The sequence below is a fragment of the Salvia miltiorrhiza genome, chromosome 8, assembly GCF_028751815.1.
Source record: "Salvia miltiorrhiza cultivar Shanhuang (shh) chromosome 8, IMPLAD_Smil_shh, whole genome shotgun sequence".
Classification (NCBI taxonomy): Eukaryota; Viridiplantae; Streptophyta; class Magnoliopsida; order Lamiales; family Lamiaceae; genus Salvia; species Salvia miltiorrhiza.
This window is the reverse complement of record NC_080394.1, coordinates 50,630,388-50,650,852: the sequence shown is the minus strand read 5'-3', so window position 1 is coordinate 50,650,852 and position 20,465 is coordinate 50,630,388. Positions and strand designations below refer to the sequence as shown.

Here is a 20,465-nt window from a genome sequence, read left to right as displayed (position 1 = left end):
TTGCATCGTCTGGTCGATCCACAAGTTCCCAAACTGAATTATGGTTGAATTCATTGAGTTCTTCTTGCATTGCGATGACCCATTGAGTGGACTTCAGAGCTTCTTCAACGTCCTTGGGCTCTGTAGATGATAAGAAACAACTGAAGTTCTTATCTTCGTTGATGCAGTTCTGGTTGATGTCAAAGACGAGGTTGCACATTGATCTTCGAGTCTTCACACCGTCTGATGGTTCTCCGATGATGTTCTCCTTTGAGTGGAGTTCAAACCATCTTCGATACTTCTTGATCTCTTCTGGCGATGGTGGAGGTTCTTCAGTTAGTATGGTTCTGAATCCTTCAGCAGTTTCTCGAGCAGGGGAGTGTTGAATTGGTGTTGCTTCAGCAGGTTCAACTTGTTCTTCGGCTAACGGAGTTCCCCCTTGACTGATGCCATCTACAGTGGCTTCAGTCAGAGCTTCAGACCTTTGATTGATCTTCTGATACTGAACCTTTTCAGTATCCTCTTCTTTTCCTGGTCCCCACACCAAGACTGTAGAAGGTTCGGTGTCCTGTATTTCAGTTCTTGAAACTTCAGTGTTCTCAACACTTCTTTCAGTTTCCTATTTCCTGAAATCATCAGTAGACTCATCAAAAACAACATGTGGTGTTTCTTCAACACAAAGATTTTGAGAATTAAACACTCGATAGGCTTTGCTGGATCGTTCGATTCCGGAGTATCCAAGAAAGATTCCTGGATCAGCCTTGCTATCAAATGTGTTTAATTTCCTTTTGTCATTGTTGTGAATAAAACACCAAGAACCGAAAGCATGAACATATGAGATTGAAGGCTTCCTGTTCTTCCATAGCTCGTATGGAGTTTTCTCATGTCTTTGAGTAAGAAATGAGCGATTTTACGTGTAGCATGCGTTGTTGACTGCTTCGGCCCAAAACTTCAAAGGGAGTTTTAATTCGGCTAGCATTGTCCTTGCTGCTTCCTTCAAAGACCTGTTTCTTCTTTCTGCTACTCCGTTTTGCTGAGGAGTCCTTGCTGCAGAAGTTTGATGACTGATTCCTTGTTCCTCACAGTAGTCACGAATGACGGTATTGAGAAATTCAGTCCCTTGATCTGATCTGATGCTGATGATGTTGACTTCCTTTTCAACGCTTAGTCTTCTCAGCAGCTTTGGCAATTCCAGTAGTGTCTCTCTCTTGTTGTAGAGAAAGATAACCCAAGTATATTGAGAATAATCATCCACGACAACTAAGGTATACTTCTTACCGTTGTAACTTCTGGGAGAGATTGGGCCAAATAGATCCATGTGAAGTAGTTGAAGAATTCTTTCAGAGGAGTGTCCTAACTTTAACTTGAATGACGTCATGGTTTGTTTTCCTCTTTAACATGCTTCACATTCTTGCTTCTTCTGGAACACAATAAAGGGTAAGCCCTCTACCAGTTGATGCTTAGCAAGCTTGTTGATCGTTTTGAAGTTGAGGTGGTTGAGTCTCCTGTGCCACAGCCAGTTGAGCTCCGAGCTGCTTTTGCTGATGAGACAAGTTTCTGGAGGGCTATCTTTCCATGAGACGGGGTAGAGACTTCCTTGTCTGATCTCTCTCAGAACAGACTTTCTCTGACTGTTTCTGACAGTGAATTCATCCTTTTTGATCTTCACTGCGAATCCGCTGTCACAAAATTGACTCACAGACAACAACTTATGTTTCAGTCCAGAAACATAGCTAACATTACTGATACTGGCGTTACCCATGTCGAGTACACCATAGCCTTTTGTTTCTCCGATTGAGTTGTCTCCGAATGCAACTTTTGATCCAGCTTTCTCAACATATTGAGTTAGATATTCTTTTTAGCCCGTCATGTGCTTCGAACAGTCGCTATCCAGGTACCATGTTCTGATTGAGGCTTTAACTTCTTCCTTCTTTTTGTGTTTCCTGTTTTTGCCCTGCAAGGAAGAGTTAATTTAGGTACCCAATCAATGTTTGGGTCCTTCGTTGTTAGCTTGTGTTCCTTTTAGAACCCATATCTGCTTCAGAACTGTTCTTGGTGCTGATCTATTGCGCTTTGCTGGTTGTCTGACTGAAGTAGTCGGTGCTTCAGTTGGCACATGAGCGATCTTCTATTGAGCTTTCCTTTTGAGAGCCTCACTCTTGTAGAAGCTCTGTCTGGTGAGGTGCTGAGGTCTCCTTTGCTCTATTGAGTATCTCATTTGAGATACGTGAGTCATTCTTAACTGATGGAGACTTGACTGATGTTGTGGAACATGAGTTAAATGATCTCCAGTTGCATGCTGTCGAAGTTGGCGTTTGGCTCGTCTGGACTTATCATAGCTTTGTCTCCATGGATGTTCTTCTCTTCTGAACTGGACTGGTTTCAGTTCTTGACTGCTTCTGTTGTTCTTCCCCCTGGACTAGTGAGGAAGATTCTACTTTAGTCCCGATGTTCCTTGCCCAATCTTTGACTGAAATCTGCTTTCTAGTCTTCTCAGTAGGCTGAACTAGTTGGGGTTCTCATTGGCTCGTCTGTAGCTTTGTGGAGGAGGAACATTTGTTCTTGCAATCAGTTTGCGCTTCCGAAATTCTTCCATATCATGATCTCTTGATTCTTCTGAAGTGTTGTCTTCAGAAGCATCAGTCATTTCTTCGATCACGATATTCCTTCCTTTGTCAGCTGGAGCAACCTTTCCTCCGATGCTTTCGACAAGGGCTTTTGAAGGAAAGTTGGTCATCATGGGAGACTTCATCATGCAGTCATTAACTGTTTCTTCCAATTTGTGATCGAGCCTCTTGATTTCATGAGATGCTCTGTCACATTTTGATGAAGAAATTCTGAGCTTTTCTTCTAGTCGACTGTTCTCCATGATCAGTTCGTTAAGACAAGTTTCATTCGGGAAGTAGATGATTGTCTAATTCTTGACTCGTTCTTCGTTGATCTCCTTTTCCATTTTCTGATTCTGCTTGAGGAGATCTTCGAATATTTTTCTTAACTGACAGTGATCAGTCATGAGCTGATCGTACTCGTCAGTTTCATCGGCTGAGCTTTCTCTAGATTCTGAGTGGTCTCCTGTAATCAACAAGGAGTTATCAGTATAAAGAGTTTGCGAGTGAGAGTTTACCTCTGGGCCGTTCATTCCATTGTTGTAGCTCTGGTCGGCCACACTTTCGGTGTCGTTGGCCATCAGGGCTTGGCTCTCATCATCTGAGCTGGTAGAGTTGAAGTCTGATGATTCTGATGCTTCTTCGGAAGATCCAGCATCGTCAGCAACCATCATTTTCTTCTTCGCATATTTGCGTTCTCTTTTGACTTTCAACTCTTTGTGCTCAGACTGCGTCAGTTCAGGGCATTCAGATCGATAGTGCCCTTTCTTCTTGCATCCAAAGCATTCCACATCTTTTAAGTCAAAAGTGATTGACTTTCTTTCTCCGCTTCTGTCGGTGGAATATCTGGACTTGTTTTCTCTTTCTTTTCCTTTGTAGTGCTGCTTGTGGAACTTCCTGTACTTGCGGAACTTAGACTCCATCTTGTTGAATCTTTCAGTCAACAGAGCATATTGACTGAAGAAGTCTTCGGGCTTGAGTTCCGCTGGATCCTTTGACTGCTTCCTGCCTTCTTTTGCTGAGGCTTTCGGTGCTGCTCCTTTTAAGGTTGATGGACCATCTTCGTCTGATCCTCCAGCCTTCTTTGTTCCAAGATTTCTCTGAATATCGAACTCATTTGCCAAGAGATCAGAGAAGAGCTTGTTCGTCGGGAGCCGATTGAATCCTGGCTTGTTCTGATGAGCGACTGAGTAGATCTGCCAATCTCCTCGCGGAAGTGCTCGAAGAATCTTTAGGTTGATTTCTCGTTGTGTGTACTTATCCTTAGAGATGGATTGGACTTCGTTCAGGATCTAGTTGAATCTGAGTTCCATCTCGTCGATAGATTCATCATTGAGCATGAGGAAGGAGTCGAATTTTTGACAAGCTATGGACAACTTGTTCTCCTTTATCTCCTCAGATCCGATGCACATTCCTTCAAGAATGTGCCACATCTCCTTCGCAGTTCTGCACTTGATGATCTTGGTGACGTGCTTGTCTGGAACTGTGCTGGAGATGATGCTTTTGGCGAGGTTGTCAAGCTTATCTTGCTTCCTTTCTTTTGTGGTGAAGTCAACCTTTGGCTTGATCTGGACATCATCAAAATGATCTCTAGCTGAATCAATAGGAACTCTTTTGACTATCTCAGTGATGACAATGGGTCCATTGGTGATGACTTCCCACATTCGGCAATGCTGGGCGATGAGGAAGCTTTCAAGCTGAAACTTCCATATGTCGTATTTTTCAATACTAAACATAGGTAGTGAGGATGCTCTGCTGTGGTTACTCTCCATATAAAAAGAGAGAACATAAAACAACAGATAAGAAAAGCAGTAAGCACTTTTTGAAAGACAAGAGTTTTACGAGACCTTTGAGGAAAATGATCTAGTTCAGTAGAAGCTAATCAAAACAGAATTGTTCTTGCGAACAACCTGCCTCAAACACAAACTCAAACACCTGTTTACTGAAAAGAGTTTTTGACCAAAATAGGGTTGACGACTGATACTGAATACTCTTCAGTAAGAAGTTATCAGTTAAGTCAAAAGACCTTAACTGATGCACGTAAGGCTTTAGTCGAGTTTGATAAAAAGAGATGTTATGAATCTTACTGACTATCAGAGGATAGATCAGTCAGACTGATAACAAACGCAGCGAAAAACTTTTGTTTCGCAATAGCCTATGAGTTGAGCACGCTGTTAGACTTAGGTATCTCTTTGCAATTAATCAATTTTCAGTTAACGAAAGGAAGAGCACAAGTAAGAAAGTAAATACTAAAAGCAGTAAATAACACAAACATTTTTACGTGGTTCGGAAAACACTTCCTACATCCACGGTCGGTTGATCAGACCAACAACTTCACTGGGCAAGTGCTTACGGGTGCACTGCAAACCTGAACATGTGCTTACGGGTGCACACAACCGAAACAACCGAAGATCTAATCTTCAGTACCAACACACATTGTTGGATTTCTCACTCCTAGCACGCACTGGGCACTAGGATCTCACGGAGACAGAACACCTTTTTGAACTCCTTAAAAACACAAACACTCGATTCAGTCGGTTGAAGGGAGGTTAGAAAACTTGCCAACTAAACTTCAAAGAACAAGTTCTTTGGAGTTAGTTTGACCTAGGCTTTGGATAAACAAGGTTTGCCTAAGGTCTAAGAGAATGTATGTAATCAGCAGTGACTGATTTTTGACTTTGGAATTCTCTTATTCGATTCAAACTTGGGAGAGTCTGGGCTTTAACTGAGAAACAATTTTGGCAGAGGTTCAGCTTATGTCGTTGAATCGGTGAAGATTGAAGTGATCCTCGAGTGCTATTTATAGGAGAAGTCTTGAATGGATCCGTTGGCGGAGAAGGTCTTCAAGATTTCTTCCGTTAGAGAGTAATTTGAACTTGGGCTGAGGTTTCAATCTTCGAGGTCCCTTGTTTGGTGAGAACGGCTATGTTGTAGAGCAAGAGATGCGACATCTCTGAAAAGGTAATCACCAAAGAAGAATGACCTCTGCAGAGAAAGGACGATCCTGATATCTCTGTATTTAATGCGGCTGTACTTCTGGAGTGCGTGGCTTCCTTTGAACGTTGGAGGTTCGGTCCGAGGAAGAATGTTTAACTGATACTTGACTTTAGTATCAGTCCGTTGATTCCACGTGGCACATATTTAAGTAATCAGTTAAAAATTAATTCTTCGACTGATGCTTCATTCGGCAACTTCAGTCTTCAGTCCTTCGTTCTTCAGTCTTCAGAACAACAACTAAACTAGAAAAAGAACTCTAACACTTGAGTTCAAACAGTTCTAGTCTATTACAAACAAAACCTATTGATTTTGGTATCATCAAAACAAGGATAAAGATATTTCATTAAGTTCCCAACACATATCAATTCCATTATTTGCTTCTACGGCTTAATTGGAACTTTTCAATTCAAAGAAAAACTTTCAGTAGATATACATCCTTAACCCATCAAGAAAAACATGAGTGGTACGGCGGCGGAAGTATATCTTGATAAAGAAAACTTTCAATTTAAATAACAATTCAGTATTTACAGAGCCGGGCAACCAATTCTTCCTTTTACCGGACCCAGCGACCGTTGGGTGCCAGCGATCGCTGGCTTCTTCGAGCCGCGGCCGCTGGAACCCAGCCGGCGCTGAAATTTGAAGACTTTTAAATTCTCGTGGTCGGAGGTCTGATTTGTTCATGTGTATTTTTTGAATAAAATCAATGAAAATCAGTCCAATTTTAAAATCCATAGATTTTTAAATACCTCTAGATTTTCATAGATTTTTAAAAGTCTGAAACGAATACGTCTGGATTATATAGAATTTTAAAAGTCTTGAACGAATACCTCTAGATTTTCATAGACTTTTAAAAGTCTTGAACGAATACACCCAGATTTTAAAAGTCTGCAGAAATCTATTAAAATCCTGAACGAATACACCCCCCTTAATAATGTCCAAGACTTGGGATTTTGGGTTCGAGTCCACCGTCATGCAGTCTTAAAATTACTTATCTAATAATAATAATAATAATAATAATAATAATAATAATAATAATAATAATAATAATAATAATAATAATAATAATACTTTGGATGTAACTTTTCATATCTTGTCAATAATATATAATCTACGCCGGATGTTTGTATTTTGAACTAGGTCTACATTCTTCATAAAAATACTGTTTTACAATTACTTACCCTAAAAAAAATTAGTATTTTAAGAACTACATGAAGAAAATATTTGATTTTCGGAATCGAAATTGAGGAAACTAATTTCAAATTCGCACCCAACTTTAACCTGACACTTGCAGGCCTTTTTATTTTCTTTTTTATATTTTTTATCTTTTTTTTTTCTTTGCGGCTGATTTTGGATTTTTTTTTTTTTTTTAGAACCAAAGGAAGCATATATTAAAACTCAAAATCAGAGTTTGAACATGAGGGAAAGCCTCAGAAACGGAAAACATAACACGATTGGATAAAGCAAATTTAGCGAGGTGATCTATCATGGCGTTTCCTTCTCGTCTTGTCCAGCTGAACGCACACCTCCGGAAACTATTAGAAATTGAGAGGGCATTTGAAGTGGTGTCACCAATGTAAGAGAGATCGTCACTGCGATTAATCAGTCGCCAGTAAAGATTTTGGCAATCAGTTGCACCCCATGAAAAGCCACCGGAGCCTCTCCTTCTTCGGCATTCAAAGGACCCTGCATGAAACCGTAACAACAGCTCATAACATCACCATTCTTGTCGGTAATCACAGCTCCGAATCCCACTCCAACACCCACCATAACAGCTGCATCCCCAGAGACCTTGAAATATTCTTCCCTAGTGCAGAACACCCTCCTTGAAGGAACTTGTAGGGGGGCCACGATCGCTTGAGAGGGCCGGAGTGCCCTGAGCGCGATTGCCAAACACTCTTTGTGGGAGAGAATCTTATTTTGGAAGAGCAGTATATTTCTAGCATACCATGCAACCCAAGCGATTGATGCAAACAGATTATGATATTCACTTTGGGTGATATTCCGGATACTATCGAACCAACTTGCAATGGAGCTCCCGACATTGTTCCCTGAAGGGCGGGGAGGCAGCCCACAGAAAAGACGCCTAGGAACAGTCCCGAATGGTGTGTTCGACAGATTCAACACACACGCCACATCTTCTACACATCGAATCAACATTGATCACTCTACCTCGAAGAGTTTGAGCCGAAGGAATCGCCTCCGCAAGGCAACGCCACAAAAAGTGTTTAACCTTCGGTATAACTTCCAGTCCCCAAAATCCAATGCCAAAGAGGGTCGAGAGTGGAGGAGGAAGAGGACGCCTCATTTCATTTAGCTAAGGAACAGGCCACCATACAACTCGATCTCACAAAATAAGAGTTAAACTTACCATGTAGCCAAATCGGAGTATCAACTTTCTCAGAGGGGCAAGCAAGAGTAGGGAAAAGTCTCCTCTTATCAGTTTGTAATAGATAATCAATCTTGTCCCAATCCCAAGCGTAAGAATCTGGAAACATAAGCTCCTGCACCCTAACCTCTTTCCATTCTTCCGGCACACATGCAGTATAAAAGCGACCAACACCATCCGTCAACCAAGGATCTCGCCCAACACGTATTCGTTCTCCATTACCAATCTTCCAAGCTACTCCTTCCAATAAAAGATCTCTCCCTACTAACAAGCTTTTCCATGTAAAAGATGGGTTATGGGGCTTTTTAGCTAGGAGGATATCGGTCCTAGGAAAGTAGCGGGCTTTTAATGATCGACTCAAAAGATATTCACCACCATGAAGTATGCGCCGTGATTGTTTAGCCAACATGGCTTGGTTGAACAAACTAATCTCACGGAAGCCAAGACCACCTTCACACTTGGGTTGACACAACCTCTTCCAACTTCTCCAATGAATACGTCGCTCGTCTTTTTTTTTGTCCCAAAAAAAAAACTCACAGCGATGCTATTGAGTATTTGGCAATTTTGCTCAGGAAGAGCAAAGCAGCTCATTAGATATGTGGGAATAGATTGGAGCACCGATTTGATAAGAACCGTCTTGCAAGCCCCTGATAGGAAGCGTCTCTTCCAGTCTTTAGATTTTTTCCTCGTTCTATCCGCCAACATTTGAAATATTTTTGTTTTGGATCTGCCTACAGTGCTCGGGATTCCAAGGTATCTGCCGTGCTGAAGAACGTTGTTGACTCCCAACAGAATCGCAAGTAATTCTCTCAGATCCTTAGGCACACCACAACTGAAATTAATAGTTGATTTCTCCAAACTGACCTTTTGCCTAGAGACACTTTCGTACTGCATCAAGACCTCCTTCACCACCTCAATCTCTACAGAATTTGCTCGCCCAAAAATAATGCAGTCATCAGCGAACAGTAGGTGACTCACACTTGGAGCTGAGCGACAAATCCGGGCCATGTGCAATAGATTGTTTGTTTCCGTCGTGCGGAGAGGGCCAGAAAGAGCTTCCGCGCAAAAAAGAAACAAGAAAGGGGATAAAGGATCCGCTTGCCTTAAACCACGACTAGGCACAAACAAATCATCTAGAAAACCATTAACAAGAACACGGAAGGAAACAGTAGACACGCATCTCTTAATAAGGTTCACAAAACCATCATGAAAACCCAAACGGCTCAACATCAACTCAAGGAAACTCCACTCAACCCTATCATAAGCTTTCGCCATATCCAATTTAAAAGAAAAAACACCACGAGCACGAGCTTTATTCAATTTCATCATGTGAAAGATCTCAAAAGCAAGTAGAGCATTATCGGTAATCTGATGACCCGGCACAAAGCAGACTGACTCTCATTTATGATAGAAAGAATAAAAGACTTAAGACGATTAGTAATCACCTTAGAGACCAACTTATAGACAACATTACAAAGACTAATGGGGCGAAAATCAGCAGGAGTAAAGCTCTTCTTTTTCTTAGGGATCAAGCAAATAAAAGTAGAATTAATGGGGCAGGACAAGCACCATTATTAAGACACCTGTTCATGTTATCCGTGACTACAGGTTGAATGGAATTGAGAACCTCCATAAGATCATGGGTAGTTCCAGCCGTAAAGAGCGAGCTGAAATGGGACCTAAAGACTTTCTCCATCTCCGCATGTTTACGAACAACTGAGCCATCCGAGTTTATAATTTCACGAATGAAATAGCGCTGTTTCCTCCCCTCTGCAATCTTATGGAAAAAGCTTGTGTTTCTATCGCCCTCGACGAGCCAATCAGCTCGCGACCTTTGTCGCGACATAATTTCTTCTTTCTGCATCAACTCATCCAACTCTCCTTCTATCTGACGCTGCTGCTCCTTCGTTGTAGCCTCAAGAGTGGATTTCTGCAGCTTCTCCAGATCACATCTAAGATTAGCGCATTTTCTCCTGACCTTGCCAAATTCCATCTTATCCTAATTTTTTTAACACAACACCCATACCCATGAGCTTACCACTGAAGTCTTTCGCCGAATTCACCAAACCACCATATTCCCATAAACTGTCATAAAGCTCTGTGCACCTCTCGTCTCTGAACCACTTGGATACGAATCTAAAAGGTTTTTGCCAATTCTGAATCTCCTTTTCCACACGAGTAAGAGAAAGTAAAAGCGGACAGTGGTCGCTCGACTTGCGAAGTAGATGAGACACTTCAAAACCCAAAAAAACATCAATCCATGCCTTATTACTAAACGCACGGTCAAGGCATTCCAAAATGTTATCTCCACCACTCTGGTTGTTTGTCCATATATAGGGGTCTCCCGTATAACCCAAATCCACAAGGTGACAAAGATCCACCACATCTCGGAATGCCATAATTCGAGCATCAGCCTTAGCATTGCCACCCTTATTTTCATAATGAAACATAGTCTCATTAAAATGACTCCTTGTCACAGCCCGCAATCCCTAAGGATGGCTTAACCGGGGTTATGACTCGGGAAGGGGATTAAGAAGCGGGGAAAGAAAGGGGCATTTACTTAACAATCAAACATTTTACGAAAAGAGACATTTATTTATATAACACTAGGATCATAACTGATCACTTGGGCAAATACAAGACGTTTGTTCGGGAAGGCCCGTCAAAGTGGATTACCCAACAAAAGAGTATCATACATGAAATAAAACATTAGCTTAATCAGAGTATCTTGCAGCGGAAATACGTGTGAGTTATACATATGAAGATGTATACTCAAGGTTACATTACTGTTCTATGTCAAAAGGTACATCCGCTCAACTCCACTCCATTCCATCACCCGCTCAACCTGCACATTAGGGAAAACAACATGCAGGGCTGAGTAAAAATACTCAGTGAACATATGCCGGAAATATAACATTTTATATCATTTATTGTACTGCCAACAGTAACACACAGGGTTTTACTTGAAGGACCCGTGCTTACTAAACATTTTCTTTCATTTCATAAAGTTGGATGCGCATCCCATTTTCAGTCTATATGATCCATATCTGTTCCTTTTACACGCCGGGAAGGAGGCCTCCTTCCACGGACGCTAAGACCGGTCGCAAGCGACACACAGTCTCCATGAGTGTACACGTTAACCCTTACTAGCAAACCTTCGTCTAGCATAGGGTCCGAATTCGATTTCCTTTATAGTTGGCGAACCAACACAGATAGGATACATACATAAAACATAAACATTTTTGGCAGGCAATCATTTCATAAACATTTCCTTTCCTTTCATAAGAACCATTTAATCATTTCCATAAACATTTCATTTAATAAGAACCATTTACCATTTAAAATATTACAGTTATATCATGTCATTCATTTCATTTCGTATAAGAGGCCTGTATGCAGGGGATCTCTATATACGTGTTTTAAGAAAGCCCACCTTATTCGTTCCCACAACGGGCGTAGAGTTACTTCCCTCTTTAGCTATCACTTCCCGCCTGGACCTTTATTGACGAAGAATCGATAAGTTTGAGAAGAAGTCGTGAAAGAAAGGAAGATAGACCTCTAAACTAAACTATCTCATTTTTAATGATTTTAGGGTTCTAGCATCCATATTAATCTTGTCTCGTTCAAAACCTTAAACTCAAAACAATTATCACATAACTAACATTTAGGTTCGAAACTTATTCGAACGTCAATATGCGCATCAATCATAACTCGTTCTACTCATGCCATCAAGCCAGATATTCCGTCATTTAATAACAAATCATATAATATCACATAGACAAATTATATTATCATAGATCATGCTTTCTCATACATAAAACAATTTAATCCTTTTCAAATAGTCCATAATAAGTTATTTGAAAAGAATTCAATAAATAAGAATTTAACTCAAAAATATTCCGTTTTAAAGTCCACTTATAAATAATCGAATAAAAGACTCCATTTATATAATTAATTTAAAGGTTCATATGTAATTAAATTAATCAAGCTCAATTTAAGTTAATAAATAAAAGCTCAAATAATTTAAATGAATATAAGCCCAAGTTAATTAAATAAATTAAGTCCATCATATTTTTTTATATGGGTCGAGCCCAATAAATAAGGAAAGGCCCATCAGTCAATTAAATCACACAATTAAAAAAAAAGCCCAACAGATATTGAAGCCCAAGGCCCACTCAATTCTCAACCTAAACACACACACACATTAAAACACCTTCAAACACACACACATCAGCCCACATCTCACCACTCTCTCTCTCTCGGTGCTCTGCCGCCGCCGACCCGACGGCGGTGCCCGCCGGACGGAGGCCGGCGTCGGCCCCTCTCCTCTCTCCCTGAACTCTTTCCCCCTCTCTTCTCCTCTATCTCTCTCGCTCTCTTGGCCGCTGGACCCAGGCGCAGCAGACACCACCACCGCGGTGTGCCGCCATCGCCGGGCCGCCACCTGCTCCCTCATCCTCGCGGCAGATCCGCCGCCGCGCCTGGTTCATCTTCTCCAGCCGAAGGCCGGAGCCACCACCGCCACTGCTTCCATCGACCGGCAGCCCTAAGGTAAGCCCTAATTTCTTCCTTTTCTATTTTCCCCCTTTTTCCATTTTCTAAATTAAAAATCTGAAATACTCATCTCCTTTTCCCCCTCTTTGGCAGATCGGAAGCCACCGCGACTCCGTCGCCGACCGTCGACCGCCGGCAGCCACCGCGGCTGCCGTCCCCTGACCTTGACTCACACACACAGCAGGGTTCAAGCCACAATTCAGTTCACAAAATAGCATAGGATTTTTCTTAGCACATATCATTCTCAAACTGTAATTATCATATATAACAATTGCTTGTAACATCTGAATATCTTTTCCTGTAGTTTAAAATCTGCAATTTCAGTTTGTATGTGTACATATGTAAACGTTTTGGTGATTGTCCGTTGGTTCTCTGAAAATTAAAACAAAGGGCGAATACCTTGAATAGGTGGATATTAGCCTCTGCAGATTTGAATATCACAAAGGTTAGGAAATTAAGTGTGTGAAAAAGGAATTGAAATAGATGAATTATCCTCATTTTCTTACCTTAACTTGCTGTGTGAAATTTGGGACTGCAGAATTGAGAAATGGTGAAGTGGTGGGGTTGGCTTTAAAGAAAGAAATGAGATTGGTGGATGAAAAATGGCCATGTATCCTTAAGCTTACTTAACTAAAATATCTAGATATTTACACCTTAATCAACTCATAATATAAATAGGCCCAATTTCATAGAATCCCTTGTTACATATAAGTCCATCATTCGTTTGAGCTTGCAATCAAAGTAGAATAATTAAATAAACTCTTGAGCCCAATTCAATAATTATGTAGTCGAAACTCGTATAAATACGTTAATACATAAAAGCCAAATTCCTCATTAATAAATTAATGGACTCAAAATATATATTTTGAGTGCATCGTCCACTGAAAATAAAAATAAAAATAAAAAAAATAAATCATCACGTATATAACTCATCAAATTCATATAAGTCCGTATTTTATTAATGGATGCTGAACCCTAATTATCATAATAAATCCTTAATCAGTCATTAGAAGATTTTAATCCCCAATTAAAAGTCGGGTCATTACACCCCTACAAATCTATCTAACATCCACTTGGGTCGCAACAGATCGTAAGAGGTCCCACGAGAGGTGATGATCAGTGATGTTACTCCAGCCATAGAACCCACAGAAATCCCAAGGGGGATTACTCTGATCATCCATCGAGGCCAAAATGTGATGACCAGACGCTGATTTGATTTTGATAGAGATGTTTTCAGACCATAGTAAACAGAGTCCACCCCATCCGCCCTTTAGCCAAACTATCACAATTCACCACAAAACTGTTATCCAAACCCACAGAAGCAATAATCGGAGCTCATTCATCTTTACATATCTTGGTTTCCAAGAGAAAGACCAATTCAGGTTGCTTGTGTTTGGCAAGCCAAACAAGTTGACGAATTGTCGACTGGTTCCCAAGCCCGACAATTCCACATGATGCAATTCATTGTGCCCAGCGAGATTGCTCTGAAGCAATCTCCGCCGATGACGCATTTGAGGAGGAATCAGACATAACTATGCTAGTCTTGAGACGTTTCTGAATTTGATCAATCAGAACATTGTTAATGGTAGAATTTGGCAGAGGATTGCGGAAGAGGAGGGTCTACTTCTTTTTTTGGGCAATAGGCTGGGTGTCAACGTGATTTGGAGGATATTTGATCTGAATGAACTTAAAGAGATCCTGAGTTGGAGTGAAATGAGCTGTAGAATTATCTGGCTGAGCTTTGGAACTGTTGGCTATCGTGGCTGCTGGTAACGGGTTAGGAACTGATAGTTTAGAGAAAGTTTGAGCCTTGTTCCGCTTCTTTAAGACGAGGCAACGAGGGTCGGATGGTTGGTAGATAGAGGTAGTAGCGACAGGTTTGTGTTTCTATTGGAACTGGATGGGAAGAGCATCAGGTATAGTTGGTGTGTTTTCGGGCTGAAGTTGGTTTTGTCGCTGAATAGCATTTGTGACAAGAATTTTAGGAGTGTGTGGAGGAAGGTTATGGGGTTCTGATGGAGAGGATTTAGCATGGTTTTCCGACGGGGAGGTTGAAAGATAGAGAGGGGGGCCTCGGGCGTCGTGAGTGAGGGAGATTTGGCCAGTTTTCTTTGGAGTTTGGGTGAGGGTAGGTTGATTTGGGTTGGTTATTATGAGGAAGCGAGCTATTTATGACAGGCGGGCGGATGCGTTTGAGGGGAGAGGCTTTGAGGTTAGGGCCGCAGAGAAGATCTTCAAATTGTTTTCCTGAATCATCATCCTCTAATTCTTTCTCGCAAGCACGTGTATGATGACCCATAACTCCACATTTGTAACAGAATGTAGGCAAATTCTCATATTTCAAAGGTATCCATAGATTCTTTCCACCAAAGTAGATAGTGATGTCGTGCATGAGAGGTGTCGTGATATCCAATTCAACTCTGAATCGGGCAAAACAACCAGAGAAGTTTGCTTTCGTGTCAACCTCCACCACATTTCCTACTTGAGCCACAATATTTCTCAGAATAACTGGATTTAGACACCTCATCGAGAGATCGTAAACCCTAACCCATAAATTACACTTTGTGATTTGAATATACGAGGGCTGTATCGCTCCATCCAGGGGGGCTATAGCAAACAAATAGCCATCAAAATGCCATGGCTGATGCTGAATAACCCATTCCCTATCCTCTTGGTTGGCAAACGAGAATAGGTACAGATTCTTTTTCCATTCACGGGCAATAAACTCTCCTTTTGTTTTCCACGATTTCTTCATTATTTCGAGAAGATGAAAGCCATTTGAGGGTTTCGGGCATATCAGACGCCCCACAAGATCATGTGAAGCTTGTTCAGATTTATCTCCCTCATTCCATAGATCCCCTGGGATCTGGAGAATTTCGGCCTCATTTGCAGTACGCTCTTTCGGCCTAGTTGCGTACCCATGATCCTTCGAAGATCCACCAAATTCCTTACCTGTGAAAACACAAAAAACCAAGAAGTAGGTGCAAACCACGCATCGATCAGCACGAGAGAAAGCTCAGAAGCTAAAAAACAGTAGATGAGAGAGGGAGAGGGAAAAGGAAGACACAAAACAAAAGACGCAAAGAAGCCGTCGACACGAGAAGAGAAACTCGAACCAAAACTCGTGAGAGTGACAAAACCCTAGAAAACCTAGAGAACGAAAACCCTAGAGAAACCTAGGGAACATAGGTCTTTTTTAGAATACATGTAAATAGGTTTTATTGATTTTGGATTCTTTCATTTTCATGCAGTGATTGCTTTTTATTTTCATTTTTTTCTTTTCTTCTTTTTCATTTATTTTTCGATTGATTGGCTTTTTCCTTTTTATTGCTTTGTAGTAATGCTAAACGACTAATTTTAATGGTTGTAATTGCTCTAATTATTTTATATCTAACGGCTAAATTTTATATAACGTCTAATACATAACGTTTAATTTCAATTTATATATATATATATATATATAGGGGAGAGCTAAAATAAAAACACTTCTTAAAATATAAAATATAAACAATTTTTAGCCCTTAGATCATCAAGATCTACGGTTGATTCGTAACCCTTTTAAATGAATTCGTGGTCCTGGGTTCGAATCCCAAAGGTAGCAAAAATTTATTTTTCACGATTCGTAACCCTGTTGGATAAAATTCGTACATTAAAAAACGTTTATATTTATATTTTAAGAAGTGTTTTCACTGTAGCCCTCCCATATATATATATATATATATATATATATATATATATATATATATATATTCCTTCATTTTTTTTCATTCTTCACGCATCTTTCAAATATTTCCATCTTCAAACGTTTGGAGTGCTACAAGCTCGTTAGAAAGTAAATCGAAATCCCGCGCGATGTTATTTCAGGGAAGACCTCCGCAATATAATGCTCAATGTATATTTTTTTTAGCATAACATGATCATTGAGGATGACGGTGAAGAATTAATGAACTGGTATGAAGAAGATGCAACTCCTCAACAACCAATACCAATGGATAGTAATAATTGGGAAGCATTTGAAAATTATCTCCAAATTCACAACTGATTTAAAAAATAAACAAGCTCATTTCCAGCTTCAACATGATTTCACACAATATATTTGGGCACAATTTAATGCCACAGATGTTTACAATTAAGTAATATTAATTTGAAATATTATATTTATATACTTTCAATTAATGTAATTTTAATTTTTTTTTTCAATGTAATTTTAATCATTATTTATAATTATAAAGTCGATTTAATTTGTTATACTCCATTCATCCACCAAAAATAGTCCTAAAGGTGGAAACACGAGTTTTAATAAAAATAGTTATTGTATTGTGAGTGAAGAAATGAGCCTACTTAAAAGTAGTGTTTTATAATGATAATTAATTGTATTGTAAGTGGAGATTAGGGCCCACCATGTAATAGATAGTTTCCAAAAATGGAAAGAAATTAATTTTTGTGGACATCCCAAAATAACAAAAATGAACTATTTTTTGTGGACGGATGGAGTATTAAATAATTAAGGTATAGAATTTTAAATTAAAATAAAATCAAAATATATAAATATCAAATAATAATAAAGTAAATTGTTAGGTCCCGGGGGTCTCGAATAGTTGTATGGGGGGGGAATACACATATGGGCTAATTATTTTTCCTCAAAGAAAGAGATCTCAAGATAGAGATCTAAACGAAACTTTACATGCAAACACAGACGCCTGTTAACTGAAAGCAGTTTTGACCAAACAAGGTTGACGACTGATACTGAAAGCTCTTCAGTAAGGAGTTATCAGTTAAGTTGCTGGAACTTAACTGATGCACTTATGGGCTTCAGTCGAGTTTGCCAAAATAGAGATGATAACACTCTTCCTGACTATCAAAAGATAGATCAGTCAGACTGATATCATACACAACGGAAATTAAACTTTATTTCGCAATACCCTCGGTTGAGCACGTTGTTGGTCTTAGGTTTCTCTTTGCAGTTATTCAGTATTCAGTTTATCAATTGAAACAACACAAGTAGGAATGGGGGAATACACCTATGGGCTATTTTTTTTCCTCAAAGAAAGAGATCTCAAGATAGAGATCTAAACGAAACTTTACATGCAAACACAGACGCCTGTTAACTGAAAGCAGTTTTGACCAAACAAGGTTGACGACTGATACTGAAGGCTCTTCAGTAAGGAGTTATCAGTTAAGTTACTGGAACTTAACTGATGCACTTATGGGCTTCAGTCGAGTTTGCCAAAATAGAGATGATAACACTCTTCCTGACTATCAAAAGATAGATCAGTCAGACTGATATCATACGCAACGAAAATTAAACTTTATTTCGCAATAGCCTCGGTTGAGCACGTTGTTGGTCTTAGGTTTCTCTTTGCAGTTATTCAGTATTCAGTTTATCAATTGAAACAACACAAGTAGGAATGTAAAACTGAAAGCTGTAAACAACACAGAGACTTTTACGTGGTTCGGAAAAACCCTTTCCTACATCCACGGTCGGTTGATCAGACCAACAATCCACTCCGCAAGTGCTTAACAGGTGCACTGCAAACCAAACCGTGTGCTTGCCGGGTGCACACAACCGTACCACTGAAGAAAACCCTTCTTCAGTACCCACACTTCACTCGTGTCGGATTTCTCTTGCTTAGCACAACCCGCGCTAAGACTCTCAGAGTCAGAAACCTTTCTGAACTCCGAATCACTCAAAACACTCAAATCTTTCTTTTGGAAAGGAGGTTTGAACGAGTGCCAACTATACTGCAAAGAACAAGTTCTTTGTAGCAAGTTTGACCTGGCTTCTGGGTAAACAGAGGTTTGCCTAAGGTCTAAGAGAATGTATGTAATCAGCAGTGACTGATTTTGGCTTTGGAATTCTCTTCTTCGATTCATGCTTTGGGGAGGTTGAGCTTTAGGCTGAGTAGCAATTTTGGCAGAGCTTCAGCTTATGTCGTTGAATCGGTGAAGGTTGAAGTGATCCTCGAGCGCTATTTGTAGGAGAACTCTTGAATAGATCCATTGGCGTAGAACGTCCTCAAGAATTCTTCCGTTGGAGAGCAATTCGAATTTGGGTTGAGGCTTCAATCTTCGAGGTTCCTTGTTTGGTGGAAACGGCTCTCTTGAGGGACAGGAGATGTGACGTCTCTGCTAAAGTAACCACCAAATAGGAATGACCTCTAGAGAGATAAGATCCTGAGATCTCTGCATTTAATGCGGCTGTACTCTTGTGATTACGTGGCTTCCTTTGAACGTTGGACGATCAGTCCGAGGAAGAATGTTCAACTGATACTTGACTTTAGTATCAGTTTGTGGCACGCATTGAGTAATCAGTTCCAAACTAATTCTTCAACTGATACTTCAGTTGGTATCTTCAGTCTTCAGTCTTCAGTCATTCGTCCTTCAATCTTCAGTCTTTAGAACCGCATACTAAACTAGAAACGAACTCTAACACTTGAGTTCAAAACTGTTCTAGTCTATTACAATTAAGACCTATGAATTTTGGTATCATCAAAACAAGGATTAGGATATTCCACAAGGTTCCCAACAATTTCCCCCTTTTTGATGATGCCAAAACCATACAGCAGTTCTAGACAACAAAAAGACTGAATCACAGCACAAGTTCTAAAACTGGGGTGAAGACAGTTCCCCCTTAACAATAGAACCTAAAAACTTGTACTTAGAGTTAAGAACGAAACCGTTCTAAAACAGAACAAGACAAGACAGAAAAACATAATCAGAGCCTGGACAAAGAGTCATTGTCTTCAGGTTGAGATCAAAAAGAAGTTCTTTTCATTAATAAAGGACTGATAAGCCATCAGTCAGGGTACAGAGCGAAACTTACATTGGAGTAAAAAGAAAAACAAAAACAACATGGGAAACCCATGGACTCCAGCAGTCTGCTTGGCTGCGCCTTTGAACTTCTTGATCTTCATCTTCTGTCTTCGTGTCTTCATGTTCCTAAGCTTGTTCCACTCTCACTTGTTTTCCGTTGAGTTGAGGTCTTTACTGGAACGTCGTCCTTACAACTTCTGGTGATCCTTTGCTGTCTCATCTTCAGTCAAAAAAGAAGGGACATGAGCAACCTTAGGGAAGGTTTCTCTCTGACTTATGACTTTCCCCCTTTTTGGCAACATCAAAAAGAGAGCTGATGATGGAAGCTATGATCAGATGGTACCCAACTCCTAGTCTCAGAAGCTCTTGAGAAGATTCGAGAATAGGGTGAGTCCAGAGATGCAGAAGAAAGAAGACGCCAGTGGAGAGGTAGAGAGATGAGAAAGGAAGACGGAGAAGTGATGGAGACGGAGAGATGAAGAAGAGCAAAGTGAAGGAAAGGAAAGTATGCATAGCATCTTAGAGATAATCATGAGATACAGCTATACATACAATCCAGAGAGCGAGGAGACAGACGAGAAGGGAAAAATTAGAGGAGTGCGAGAGGTGGAGAGGAGAAACGAAGAAAATGCATGGTAAGGCGTGATGAAAGAATTAGATCAAAACGCGCCTCGTCATACATGGAGGAAAGAGAAGGTGAGGATGAAAAATCGAATCAGTGGTAATCGTGAGGACTAACACTATCGATATTGCGCCGGTTGACAACGAGCTCCTGCTCATTGTTGTTGCACCACATGGAAGCTTCACAAAAAGATGAGAAGCTCTCCTGAAGAACAGGTGAAGTCCGTCTGCTTGAGACATGTACTTCAAGCCATATGGTCCGGGCATGAGGATGGAAGACACTCGCTTCGCTGGATACAAGTGAGGGTAGAGCAAACTTTGACGTCGGAGAGACGTTGAGATCCAGTGGAAGGGTCCGGTGAAGACCAAGTATGTGAGTGTCATTCTCCCACTCCATGACTTTGCAGTCATAGATTTCTCCTTTAGTCGGAACAAAATTTCTCAGCAACTTTGGAAAGATTGAAACTTTTTCTCACAGTGAATGCTGTGGATAGTTATTAGTTGATGCA

At 40.4% G+C, this 20,465-nt stretch overlaps 1 protein-coding gene across 1 annotated transcript; it reads right to left on the bottom strand.

Moving 5' to 3' along the window:
- Positions 1-14,548: 14,548 nt before the first annotated feature.
- On the bottom strand, positions 14,549-20,223 carry LOC130998623 (uncharacterized). Its single transcript, XM_057924035.1, has 2 exons — positions 20,127-20,223; positions 14,549-15,474 (listed from the first exon to the last, which is right to left on the bottom strand). The coding sequence occupies exons 1-2, from the start codon at positions 20,221-20,223 to the stop codon at positions 14,549-14,551; spliced, it is 1,023 nt and encodes a 340-aa protein (XP_057780018.1).
- Between the last annotated feature and the right edge of the window lie 242 nt (positions 20,224-20,465).